At 35.6% G+C, this 14,866-nt stretch overlaps 1 protein-coding gene across 1 annotated transcript in view; it reads left to right on the top strand.

The window, feature by feature from the left end:
• HIBADH (3-hydroxyisobutyrate dehydrogenase) overlaps positions 1-7,742 on the top strand; it is a 90,234-nt gene extending 82,492 nt beyond the window's left edge. Inside the window, exons 7-8 of the mRNA XM_088150715.1 lie at positions 126-282; positions 2,732-7,742. Of these exons, the coding sequence (XP_088006841.1) occupies positions 126-282; positions 2,732-2,890 (316 nt within the window). The 3' untranslated portion in view covers positions 2,891-7,742. The remainder of the gene's footprint in view (positions 1-125; positions 283-2,731) is intronic.
• Positions 7,743-14,866: the final 7,124 nt, after the last annotated feature.

Below are 14,866 nucleotides of genomic sequence, written 5' to 3'. Positions count from 1 at the left end.
AGATCATTTTTCAAGTCTTCCAATAAATGTAGAGAAATGACAACATGGTCTCAACATATAAAAATAAGTCATCCATGACATGTGCATTTTGACATGAACACTTCTCTTCTTTTGACCTTTGACAGGTTAGGGCTTGACCCAAAGCTTCTGGCCAAAATCCTAAATATGAGTTCAGGCCGTTGTTGGTCAAGCGATACATACAACCCTGTGCCAGGAGTAATGGAAGGGGTACCTTCTTGTAATAATTATCAAGGTGGCTTTGGAACAACCCTTATGGCTAAGGTACGTATCTACATATATACAAAAATAGCATATATTGGTGTAATAAACTGACTGACTCTTAATGGACAAAATGTTTCAGTATTTCCTTCTGAACTCCAAGGTAGTATATAGAATTTTCTCCGTTACACTGACGTGCCCAAGATGTTTCTTTAAATTTATGGCTTGTGACTATTCTGCTTAGAGTAGTTAATAGCACATATACACAAACACATGCAGTTTTAATGCATTTCATTTGCGTTGTGCAATAAAGAAAAATTAGCTTTTCTTGAAAAAACAGAATAAAAGGATCTCTGTAATGGACTATTTAGATGCTTTTTTGAAGGAGGCATGCCTTCTTCCTCCTTTACATTTGTCTGTGACAGACAAAACCTTTATATTCCCAGGTCTTTTTATATAACTGGATGATTTCACTCTGCTTGTTTAATAGATTTTTCTATTTTTATTTTATTTATATTTAATGTGTGTGTATGTGTGTGTTTATTTCATATTTTGGGGAAGTACCTTCAGAATTTTCTCTAAAGGGGAAAGCAAGAAATGTTAATACAAATGCTAAAAATATTTTTTTTAAATCCTTAACAAATGTTAGAATCTGGGATCCACAGTGTGGCATCACAGAATGCCAGTATGTCCACAGATACGTCCTTTATTGCCCACTGTAATTATTCTTCCATCTAAATATTTACATTTTTAAATGTGTTTTAATTTTATAAAATGGGAAGTCAGGATGCTGCTAAATGCCAAACTCCAAAACGGACCCATAACTTGAGGGGTATCTGCAGCTCAGTGCTTTGTTTAAAATATCCCTGTCTGCCCCGAAACGATCCAAGGTAAGCAGAAGTAGCAGGGATAACCTTATGACATGTCTAGTAGGAGTTAGCAGAGGACATTTTGATAAATTGGGGTTTTGTATCAGAGGTGGTTCCCATTTTGAAAATGGAAAAACCTTCCAGCAGCCATTGTATAAGAGTGTCTGCAACAAGTTATCAAAGATCCCAATGTGCCTACCAGGCCCAAAAGAGTCTCCTGTGCTAAACTCCAGGTTCAGAAAAATCAGATGACTCGCATCCCAAACAAAGTATGCTGCTTCTTTCCATATAGCTTCCTAAACCACTTCAGCTTTTCAGTTTGAACAACTTTTAGGAAGTCTCACCTTGGAGCTACTATGGGAATGTTTTGCTACGCCAGTCCAATTTCTGAACACACTCAACATGAGAACACTTACCCTGCTTCAGTACTGCAGGGTATTAACTTAAATTCTGTGGGATCTAACTGGGTAAAGTTTGTCATGTTAGTCTTCTACAGGTTCTGTCCTAGGCTTTCACAGAAATCATGCAGCAATTACCTGCTTGATTGTGCTTCTTAAACAAAATGAGTAATTAGATATAGAATCAGAATGGGAGCTGGAGGGGTGAGAATATGCTGAAGTTGTTTCAAGCAGGGGCTAAATGGCTTTGTTCTTGAGGTTTCCTATCGATGTAGGGGACAGAGGGAATGGCCTTGAGGGACAGAAAGAAGAGCTGCTACCAAGACGATGATTAGATAAAAGGGAACTGAGTCCAGGGCAGGAATGTAACCAGACTAAATGTCTCAGACAAACCCCTCCCTAGTTCTCACAAAGACAAAGGGAGGGAAGAGAAAGCACATTCAGACTTGCAAGATTCTGTTACTGTAGCTTTATATGCCATTGGATTCCTAGTCTGATCTACCTTGAAGGCTGAGGATCACATTGCTTTCCTTCAGAGATATGTCCATTATTCCAGCTTCCTCCAAAAATGATTTTGCTACACAAAATGGCATAGTTAAACTAGCAGCTTCAGGCCTTCTGGAAGGGTAAACTGGTAGCTGCTCCTTGAATCTCTGGTGGGAGGCTATTCCAAAGAGCTGGGGTGGCTACCGAGAAGGTGCGCCTCCACCAGATGACAGCATTTAAGGGAAGAGATCTGGAGCATACCCACCTATCTGACTTAGTGGGATGGGCCGATATCCTCAGGGAGAGGTAATCCTGCAAGTAACTTAGCTCTGTGCCATGTAGGGCTTTAATAGTGATAATCAGCACCTTGAATTACATTCAGAAAGCAACTGAGAGCCAATGCAGCTCCCACACTAGTGGTTAACTTGGACAAACTGTGAGGCACCCAGAACTGTGTGTGCCACTGCATTCTGGACCATTTGTGCTTCTGGATGGTCTTCAGAGGCACCCCCATGTAGAATGCATTGCAGTAATCCAACTGGGAAGTGACCATGAGGAAGATTTCCAGTTTTCAATAGGAATTTTTCTAGCTGTACCTAAATATTGAACTAGGACTATTCATATATAAACCATATAAACCATTTCCTAAGGAATAGTGGACTTGGATATTACTGTCATATTCTATAGTAGATATCGTTGTGTAATAAAAAAGAACTTTTTTTTTCATCCTCCCACTCAAAATTTTTTCCTTATTTTCAGGATCTTGGCTTGGCCCAGGTTTCTGCCACCAACACCAAGTCTCCAGTCCCTCTTGGCTCCGTAGCCCATCAGATTTATAGGATCATGTGTGCCAAGGGCTATGCTCAAAAAGACTTCTCATCTGTGTTCCAGTTTTTACGGGAAGAAGAGAGCTTGTGAAATCTTTATTGATTATGGACATTGTTAGGAAAAAAACTGTATTTAGACTCTCTTTCAGATTAATCAATAAATACATGAGTTTAATCAAAGATCATGAATCATGATCTCACCCACATTTGTCTTTTAAAGTCACAGCATTTCAAATACTGTGGGAAAAGTTATTTTTAATAATTTATATATAACTTTTTAAAACGTACAGTAGTAGGATTTTAAAAAACCCAGTATATTTGTATTTACATACAAAATGGATGACATAGTTCAAAATCACTCTTTTCCAAACTTATATCTCCAGATGGGATGGATTTTAAGTTGGAGTCCAAAACAGTCAGGGCCCACTAGCTTGGGAAAAGTTGTTCTGAACTGTACAATTATAACTGATTAAAGAGACTGATACTGAACTTCCTAAGTAATATACCAATTTACCTTTAAAACTTAATTATTATAATGAAGAATTAGTAGTGAAAATTTATATTAATTAACGGTTGCAAGTTATTTGAAATCTGGTGCCCTTATGGTTTTAAAAAGACATAGTAAAAATAATCGTGTGCATGCATGTTTAACAGTTTTCCCTTACTAACCTAATTTTATACATTTTTTTATCATTTTCACACCTTTTCAAAAGGCTCATGCCTACTTCCCTTACCAATACCCAGTTGTCTTCATATTGTTACAAATCGAAATAAACAAATCCCTTTGAAATAAATCTCAGATAATGATCAGTAGAAGAAATATCTGGGTTTACTTTGGGGGGTATTCCCTTGCTTTTATTACAATCAGATTTTGTGCATACTCATACCAATAAAAATTCATTTGAAAAATACATAAAGAGAATCAGACCTGTCTTGCATAAACAAGCGGACTAAGTGTAAAGGTCTGTAGGTTGATATGTTCATTAAAGTTTCCATTCTTGTTTGTTAAGAATGCAGTCTATAACCATTAAAATGGATAACCACAATCCAGAATATATAAGACCCATTAATCTCCTGGTATCATAAACTGAGCTTGTGGCTATACTTCGTTTTTACAGGAAGAAACTCTTGAAACTGTGCATGAGGAGAAATAATAAACATTAATCAGAATTGCCTGATCACCATAGCTTTTAACAGAGCAGTTGATCAACCTACCAATTATGGACTCTCCTATAAAAATGTAATGAATTACCTAACAGAGTTGGGTCAGTTTGGAATATGTTCCTCTTTTTTGTTGCTGTCACCATGGTGTATTCAGTCCTAGAACAGAAGCAATAGAAACTTTTTATGATCCTTTTTATAATTAGCTATAATTATATAGATAATTTCAGATCACTACTGGGAAGGTTTCACTGTGGTCAAAATGAACAATAGGGCAGGAGAAAAATCACAGCGTGATTTAAAATATAGAGTCAAATAGATTGAAGAAAGTTCTCTACTGGTGCTGTAGATCTGACAGAGATGATGGGTCAAAGGTGATAAACACTCTTGATATAGCTGGCACATAGATACATGGAGCATTCTGGAATATAAGCAATTAGTGTTTTCCGACTAAGAATGCTGGAAATGTGGAATGGGAGAAATTTCCTCTTTCATTCTGATAGGCAAGGCCATTAAGAGGAAAGTATAGCCTCTTAATGAAAGGTGCTTAGGATGGGGGTAAAAGACTTCTGTTTCATGGAGTGGCTACCTTACTGGGTTGAGAGGACTGGATTTTTTTTTTCCAAGCCACTACATGGTATTGTTTCTGAATTTTTTTTACAATTAGCTATGCTAGACAATCAGCTGTGAATGTGAGGTAAATTTAAGTGCTTGGTTTTCTACAGTGGTACAATCTGAAGAAGAACAAATGCCATGGTAAGTTAAGAGTCTGTCTTCTTTCAGTCCATACATTTTCCAACTCTTAAGGAGTTTGAGGAGATTTCCAAAACAATTTTGGTGGAATAGAGACAGGGAAAGAAGAGCAAGGAAAACTTCCACTGAACAAACCAAAATCTGTTGATGTGACATTGGATAATGCCAATGGCTTCAGTGAACTGTGAACCATTAAGTCAATTTATTGGGGAAGGGGGGAATCCCTTATGTGCATTTAATCTTGATGCAGTATTTCTGTTTCATTAAAAGGAGTAACTCTATGAAAACATGTTGGGATAATCCCAGTTAACTACATAGATGGGGCCTATGGCTAAATAGTTTAGCGCAGAAAAAGTGCAATCCTATGCATGTCCACACATAAGTAAATTGAGATGTCTACTCAGAGATAAATCTCACTGAGTTCTGTTCTTTGTTTCCATCCCAGGTCAACGTGAACAGGATTGTAGCTTTAGTAACTGAAGTGTCATCAGTTTTGTGGCAATAGGTTCTACTGAGAGGAAAAGAATGTCAACACAAGCTGAAAATGTGCAAATGTTAGCTTTGATATATGAACACTGATTTATGCTAGGGCAAAAGTGGCATTTCAGTGCTTTGCCCGGTATAACCTCACATAATACCTTATTTGATTTTACAGGCAGGATTATAGTTAAGGATATGCCAGACTTTTTTTCCCCTTGCCACTACTGAATTATGAAAGCAGTTTGTGTAGATGGCAATTTCAAATGAATCAGAATATAAAATTATTAATAATTTTATTATATTATAATTTTATAATAATAAAATTATAAAAGTATTCTGTGGCTGGCAGTCACCTTCAGAAAAATTGGGATGTAATCCATAATTTAAAGCAGCAGAATTGTTTTGTGCAGGATAATAGTATGGGATTATGGAAGCTGTTAGGTGAAATATTTGGAAGTGCCCTCCTGCTTACCCCAGTGTGAAATATGGTTTTATTTCTGTCTGTGAAGTTTTATGATAAGATTTTGTTGGAAATAAGCTCCTGTAGTGGCTTGCTTTTTTTTAGCAGATCATATAAATATAAAAATGGGTATTGGATGGACTTTTGAAACCCAAACTGAATTATGAAATTAGCATTTAAAATGACCACCACTAAGTACAGATCATTTCTGTAACAGGCTTATCACACGTGTGTGTGTGTGTGCGTGCCTGCGTGTCTGCATTTTACAATTTATCATTTGTAATGAGAAGCACATGATTTATTAAAGATATAAAAACATATTGAGGGATACCAAATCTTAGTTTCTGCAATTTCTTTAACCTGTGATATTTATCTTTTAATATCTGGACTAAAATCTGTATACTTTGACTAATGGAATTTGTAGATGGAGTTAAAGAAAAGTCTTTAGATTACTCTTCATCTTCTCCTTGCCAATAATATAGAGTAGTCAGAGTTAATTAAGTGATGGCTACTTGTTGACTGTTGAGGTTGACTGAGCCAGGTTCCCAGAAAATCCAGGCTTTTGTGAGTAACTGTAGAGTCTATTAGTTACCAGAACATGCATGCATGTTCTTTCATTTTATAGGGCAGTTCCTATATCATTTGAAAATGTACCTGATCTTACAGAAAATAAAGGTCAGCTCACCAACTGCTGAATTACAGCGACTGTTCCACTGCAGATAAGAAAGATTACATTATCTGAGAATAGAATATGGCTCTGCAAATATTTTTCTTCCTTTCTCTACATGATCATATGGGGATCTATGACAAAGAGTGCTTTTGGATTCACTTCCTCTGAACCTCTCAACTCCAGCCATTAATATCAGGGAGACTCCATTCAAATTCATACCCAGACTGGATTACTTTGGGCCAGTTGCCCTCTCTTAGCCTATCTTGTCTCACATGTTGTTGAGCACCTGAAGAAAAAGGCAGAGCATAAAAGAAGATAGAGATGAGTCCAAATTGTGTGGTCTGTATACTGCAAGAGAGTTAAGAGTACAGGTTACATAAACTCAAGTGTGCATATGAACTACATTTAGATTTTGGATTGGGAAGGGATATAACTGGAGGTAATCTGGAGCAAAGTAATCTGAACCTTAAGATAACTTTACAGGTAATTTTTTTAATATTAAAAAAATTATAGTGCTTTAATTGGCAGTAGAAATGATAAGGAAACAAAGCTAATGCACCAGAGATACCAACTTACTATTACTGGAATGGTCTTAAATATTTTTGATCCAATCTTCATTGTGGTTTGCTTTTGTTCCAGAATTTCTTGTGAGTCATCAACAACTAATATAATCTTAGCTTCAGCACTTCAAACTGTTTAAGGTATTGATATTCCACTTTCCATTGTAAGCAAATAACATTCACAAGGAAGCTACGGAATTTTAAAATTACAGCTAACTGAACAAAATTAGTGAAGGCCTTAAAAAAAAAAAAAAGATAAAGCAACACCAAAATACTGTGGTATATAATCAAAGAAAGAAAAAGAAATCCTCCTTGTTCAATTAAGATTTTAAGTAGAAATCATTAGTTTGTTTTAGTTCATGTCAAATAAACCCTTCACAAAGAGCATTCCATAATAGAAAAGTTACTGCCCCATGCCCTGGCTACCTCTATGTAAACAGTGGAATTTTCAGGCAGTTTGCACAAATATCTCCAATGCAAACAGAAACAATTTATAAGAGGTCATGCAATAATAAGTAATGTATTGAATGCCTAGGATAAATACAGGAAAAGAATAAGCCCAGATTTCCTCATACTTGCTTTGTTATTAAGTGTTTATTTTTACAATGAGGAGAGCACAAAGAAATTTGTTCAGTAGAGAGATAATAGTTTAGATTGCAAGATTTGATTGTTAATAAGATGGAGATATCTTTTGGGATTCAATAGTCTAGTTCACCTGACTAGTTTCAGTATCTTCAAATAAGCAGCATAGTATTAAAAAAATTGCAGAAACGGGGCAGAATTAGAGACTTGACTGCATCTGAAAATCTTATAACGTGTAACTTCTTATTTGTAAACTGTTGATAAGGTATGATTCAGACACCAAAAAGTCAAAGATTGTATGACTGCATGGATGCAGAGTTTAGATGCAGTAATAGATATGCGACAATGAGAATTTTAATGGAAGAAGAATATTCCAAATGTCATACTTACAGTAAATTGGTATAAGATCTTTCATTGTTATATTATTCCAGCTAAAATGGATAATTCATTTTCTAAATATTACTGGAAATGTAATGAGCCAGTCAGATCATTCTGTCACACTTGGAAGCAATGTTGTAAAGCTCAACAGTTTTGGAAAATGATTAGTGTCAGAATGAAACAAATTTTAAAAGTTGAGGTTCCATTTCAATCTGTGGTATTTTTATTAAACTTCTAGTAAACATCAAAGTATTAGCTTTGTATATAGTAACTGCTGCAATTATACTATATTACTATACTGCAATAAAATACTATATTTTATTGGAAAGAATGTTTCATGTTCTCTATGGAAGAATGGCTAACCAAGCTGTGAAAGTGTACTTTGCTGTCCAGAATAACTTAATATTTAAAAGTAAATCTGACACAGAATTTAATTCAAATTGGAAAATATTCCCAGATTCTAATTCAATACGTATGTTTGTACCACACACAAAATATGTATTTTTCTATGCATTTAGTCTATAATTCAATTTTATATGATTTCCAAGCTAGAACAGATTTTAATAACATGGAAGCAGTTTATTGTAATGCATAATTTCATTCTGTCATTTATACCATGCTGACCACAGTTTCTGATAGTGATATTTTGTACAGTTTAATAGTAATTTTCATGTGTTTAAAAAGATATATTTGGTTATTCGTACCTAATAATATACTGGAAAATTATAACCTCTGTGACATTTGTAAATAATTAAGGCTTCAATTCTGTCTGTGCTTATCTGGGAGTGATCCTTTAAAACCAGTATCTAAGATTGCAAGCATATATAGGAGTATACTAGAAAATGCACACTTACTTGAGAGTACACCCCTTTGAACTATTTACAACTTTTGCTCATCCTACTTCTTAATATTACACTAATGATAAAGCAAAAAGAATCTAGTGACCCTTATTTTTTTTTCTTTGCCGTAAGAGAACAAACATGTGGGCTATTGTGGAAATCAAACCCACAAACGAGAAAGTCTTTCCAACTAGGACTGAAATCTGAGCTATCAAATCCTTGCCAAAATGTCCAGATTTTCCAGAAGCCCCCTGAGGTTGTATCTTTGGCAGCACGGTGTGGGTTTTTTTGCTCTTATTGCCAGGACCCTGGTGCCTGGATAAATTCTGCTTTTATGACCTAATGTAGCTCTCCAGGTTTCCACTTGGATTGAAAGCAGGTTTGTGTATCTGACTGTTTTGCATATGTATACAACTGAGCAGACAAGTGGATATTTAATGTGTTGCCCTGACTCTCAGAGAAATGGCAGATACTCAGTCTGTGGTGAGCCAAAAGAATGGGAAGGGGCAGTTCTGTGTCCATGAGGGCTTGTTAAAAAATTATCCCTGGCCCAAAAAAGAAAATAAAAAAGATGCAAGGGAAAGCTTGTTGGATTTGAGCAAGGACAGGCTTTCCTTTCTTTTTCCTATAGAGAAGCTATTTATGAATAGGTCAATGCATCTTCAAGCAAAATGAACTTCCCACAATGAGTGTGTGAGAGCTGCATTTGCACATGATTCAGCAATATGTTGACCTTACCATTTTCCCTGAATCTTTCCAGGATTATGAAAAACAGAATTATGGTTCTTCACATGCAGTACACTGCAATGCAATTTGGTGGGGGAAAAATCTACAATATTTGCAGGACATGGCATCCTTTTCCTTTGCTCTTTAACCATTCCTGGAAAATCTAGATACCACATTCAGCACATCAGGGTTAAATGTGCACATGTACACACAAATGTACATGCACGCTGTTCTGCCATATTTTATGCTGAGACGTTAAGCATTACTGGGCACCAGCAAATTTGAGTTTGATAGCTTTAAACTTTATATATCCATAAAATTCACAGCAGTCATAACTGCCTTAAATAACAATGACTCTGTTCAGATTGTTAAAATGATAGTGCTTGTTTCCATTTAAAGCCAATTTCATACGCTTCAATTAGGAAGGAGATCATATGCAAGTTGGTATGAATAGCCGTTGAAATGAGCTTCTCAAGCTGGGTGGTGGAGAATATTTGAACTTCAGAGCATTGTAATTTGCTTTATAATAAACTATTTGCCAATTTAGCCCACTATTGTCTAGTGTGAATCACAATTACTTTCCAGTTACTCCCCTTTTGATCAATTAAATAGAGTTCCTGTCATATCCAGAATCTCGGGCCATCACACAACTCAGATCCTGATGCAGTTTCTTGAGATGGGGAAAGGAGCAGAAGCAAGATGTGAACTCAGCTGGTAATAAGAAATAAGGAAAGATACTGACAAATGTGTAAGTAGTCTGAGAAGAAAAACATCTCACGAAACAATGGGCAGCCCAGATTCCAGCCATATTATTATATGGAGATGATCTTGAACCAAACAAGTGTCTATGAAGGAAGGATTTAGATTCTAAGAGAAGTTGAGCACAAGATGGGAGATGCGAAACTATTTGCATACAAATCTCTTTTGTGCCCTTAAATGTTAAATTCTTATTTACCCTTCTGATCCAGAGATGGGAGATAACTTACTGTAGTTTAGGCCAGTTTTTAAACAAAACTAATTCCCTGACTAACACAGAGGTTTGTAACACATCATTTAGATTCTGAATGTGCACTACAGTCTTTACCTTAAAAATTACACACATAATTGGACATATGGAAAAACAGCATAGAAACGTGGTACCAAAAAGGTTTAATAATATTGGTCATTTGGTCCTGAAAAGAAGTAATAAACGCTTTGATCTTTCTTTGAAGCAGCAGTACAAGGTTAAACTGCCCTTTCAGAAACAACCAGATGCCCATAAAGGCGGATACTTTTCTTTGATAGGAAGTTGCCAAGGCCTGTCCAGCTGTGCTGGTTTGTAAACAGATTAGTTTTAAACACTCAGTAGCCCTGATTTACTTTGTTTAAAACAGTATGTTTTAGCCTATTGGCCAGCCTCAACAAGCTGTGCAATGTCCTGCAGATTTCCGTCAGCTCAAAATGGCCATTAGGTAATTATACCCAAAGTTAAGTAGACATTATTTAAGAGTGGAGTTGTTTGCTTTCCATTTTACTCACATGTTCCAGATTTTTAAAAGAAAGTCTGATAGAACATTTCTATTTGGGGCTTTCTGATGTCCAGCCATTTCGTGCTTTGAAAGTAGTGTGATTGGGAAATAGAAGCTAACATTTTTTTTAATAGAAACAGATCGCAATTACATGCTCTTTTGATGCAAAGAACAACAGCTGTATGAAGCTATAGCCTGTCAGCTGGCTAAGGCTACACAGGATGGAGTGATTCCATCACCTCTTATTGGTCAGGGGCCATAATAAAGAACCAAGCTGAACTATTTCTTCATCTTCCCCCAGTTCAAACTTGGCTTGTAGTCTGCACAACATTTCATATTCTTCACTGAAAAACAGGATTTTGTGGAGCAAAAGAAATTTAAATACATCTACCACAGGAAACAATGCTTCCAAAACCTTTTTCTTTCAACTTTCTTCAAAAGCTATTGTTTGATTCAGTAAGAAGTGACTTTCAAAAATACCAGTTATCTTGCATGATATAGAAAAACGATAGCACTATAGGACACTTTATCTCTTATTTACAATGCATCATTAAATTAGTTTCAGGCTTTCTTCTGCTCACCACTTGAGAATTTAAATGAGTGTGCTTGTGTAGTTAAATATTATTTTGTCAATGTTTGGTTTGATTTGTTTTTTAAAAAATTAATGGGCCAACACAACTGGAAACATTTAAAAAATAAATTCCTTTTCTATTTCTAACTGCTATAATACTTCATTATTCCCACCAGGGTCTATATCCCCTCCCTATGAACAAGGAATTATTTGTATACAATATATCTTTCCCTCTGTCAGATTATCATGTCCCAGTTTAGCTACTCCAGAACTTTGCTCACTTTGCTCTGGGGAACAATCTGAGCCAGGAACTCTTGTTCAGAGGCAGCTTGTATTATCCAAACTACTTTCAGCTTGCTCTAGGAAAACTCACAAGGTCTTCACAATGGTACAAAGTTAAAAGGCATACTTCCAATAAATATACTCAGTGTGAAATAAAACTTGGACTTCATTTTGATTGTTCCTCTTAACCCATCCCAGGCCTCTACACGCAAATACAATATATATCCCATATTATGTGTTGAGAATGAATACCTTTTCTTTTTTAAAAGAACAAAAGAAAGTTGAGCAGAATCTGAGTAACTGTGTATCATGAACTTCCATGAAACACTGAGCAGATTAGTGGAACAGCTATACTTCTGAAAGATCTGTTTTATTTTTACTCCTTCTCTCCTAAGTTTTCTGGAACAGAAACAGCTGATACTTGATGGATTCATTCATATTTCGTCTAGTTCAGTGTTTCTCAACCTCAGTAATTTCAAGATGTGTGGAATTCAACTTCCAGCTGGCTGAGAAATTCTGGGAATTGAAATCCACACATCTTAAAGCAGCTGAGGTTGAGAAACACTGGTCTAGTTTATTAAAACCTTTATAAATATGAGGGCTTCTATCATTAATACCAGAGATACTGGTATCTTTAACTAAATGTACCTACCTACTGAGCTGAGACTAATTGCTGGCATACAAAAGCTGTTAACTCCCATTTTCACCTTACTTAAATAATCCTAAAAAAGTATTTACTAAATTTGTCATTCAGCTTTCCAGACTGCTGATTGCTCGTGCTCATGGTGATTTTTTAAAATTTATGCTTCACTCTTTCATTAGGTCAAACAAAGAAAACTGAATAATGACAATATAATTAAAATACACCCATAAATATTAAAAATGTCACAACATATAAAATATGAATATTAAAAACATCTGTTTAATTCCATTCCATCCATTTTGCTCCATACAGCAGACATTCCAGAGGGATATTAATGGCAACTTGCCACATTCATTTAGTTTTTTAGCATTTCAAGTGATTCTGTTCTTTTAAATCATAACAATACAATGGGGCTTGTATTCACTTTTGCATTCTGTGGTAGAACAATGAAAAACCAGAGCAATAAAAAACCTCTATATCTGGACTTATAGAAGTCAGTGGCAGAATCTTTGGATTAGGCAGTCTAAAATTTACAGTAACAAATATATAAAGAAATAGGAATAAAGCAGTACTTTCAGTACCCAATAATGTAATTCTTTTGACATATCCTTTGGGTTATATAATTGACTCTTTCAGTATAAGAGGTTCTATCCTAAACTTTAGTATGAGAGGTGTCCTCCAGATGTATTTGGAAAATATATCTACTGGAATTTTCAATCAGCATAATATGGTAAAACTGCACATGGAATGATAATCATAATTGTGTATTTTTGATAGATTGCATGTAAAGCATAGAGTGCACACAATTTATGGTTTGTGAGGGAGGATTTAATGTATCAGCGAAAGGTTGAATATGAATACCAGTATGAAAGTGAGGTTTAATGTATGAGGCAAAGATTGAATATGAATATCAGCGTGAAAGTGAGGCCTTTGTGTAGTTAGTTTACTTTTGACTATCTTCAAAAGGATGCCTTCATTACAAACATAAGACTGGAAGTGGTGCTCAGAAGAGTTGCTTTGGGAGTAATGAAACACAGGTGATTTGCTCATTCTCTTTGTGCCTCCTTCTTAACATATGAACATGCTTCCCACATTTTCAGAATACCCTTTGTTCCTTTGATAGGAGAATATGGAGTAAACTCCTCTCAAATGAAAGTGAGAGCTGGATAATTCAGTTTAATAGCTGCATTTTGTCCCTCAAGCCCCAAAATGTAGCACCTAGGGGAAAAGCAAGGTATCATTCATCATGGTTTGGGTCTTCCAGTTAATTTTTAATTGTGCTTCCTAATTTAGGTAACTAGATGTAGGTTCTTGTGAACAAGCTTGCATTTGAAACTATTTTTATACCACATAGGCATATGTATATGTATCTCAGAATTCAGCCAATGTAGGTGGGCTAAATGGGAAGCAGGTGAATGTTCTCTAGATTTGAGGGAATTCAGAGTGGGATCTGCTCATGGAGGAACAGCTGGAACCAGTCTGTGCCCATGCATTAGCCCCATCTGTTTCCAGAATAAGCATTGCAAAGATGAAAAATTGGAATACAAAGGATAACCTCAATATTTTAGGTTCATAATAGTGCCCCTCATATAAGAATTCCTTAAATTGTATCAAAAGCAACAAAATCTTGCATAAGATTTTGTGTGAAAACTGAGAAGACTGTATGCTGTAATGAATATGTTAGCCTTTAGGGCACTATGATAATTTTTTGGTTGATTTTGCTGAAAAAAGCCAAATGCCCCTTTGAACATTACTACGTTGCATCCATTTGAATGTATATTGATTTGTTTCTTATGGTATTTGTCATATGGCCCATAAGAAAATCCTCTGGCCACTTACAGTGAATAAGTAGTCAAATACCACAAATAGAGAGTAAGACAAAAAGTCTTAATATTTAATCAGTATACATACAATAAGCATCTATACATGTGTACTTGACAACACAGATGAGGCTTTGTAATTATTAGTCAGTGGCCTTTCCACAATTTTCTCTGTAGATATGTTTGTTTCATAGCAGTCAGATTCTTGGAAAATAGCTCCTCAGTTTAGATAAGTTGCTGCAAAAACAGCTCGCTTTAAAGTGAAATAATTTTTGGGGAAATTGATTGGCATCACTGTTATCCTTCACCAACTTGATCAAAAGGTTGACCATCAAAAATATAACATCTTTCAAAAACAAAAACAACAGCTTTCAGCTAAATTGGTAACTGATGAAATAAGAAATGTCCTGCAACTGCAGCAGTTTTTAGTGATGCGTCCTCATGACAAATGATTTGTAAAGTGCTGTTCACTCCTTAAATACACAAGTATACCTGTCTCCTAAAAGCCCACTGCATCTGTCATTAAACATATATTCATCCACCTTTCAAAAGATTGATAGACCTTTCTGTTAAAAAAGGGGGGGGGGCACCAGGAAATTTAAACTAGGAATTCCCTTGCAGCACTTACTGACTT

This window comes from Python bivittatus, unplaced genomic scaffold (assembly GCF_059951505.1).
Source record: "Python bivittatus isolate LINGU-HERP-01145 unplaced genomic scaffold, Pbiv_v1 ctg000610_np1212, whole genome shotgun sequence".
Lineage (NCBI taxonomy): Eukaryota > Metazoa > Chordata > Lepidosauria > Squamata > Pythonidae > Python > Python bivittatus.
Note: the sequence above shows the minus strand (reverse complement) of the source record. Positions and strands in the feature narration are given on the sequence as shown.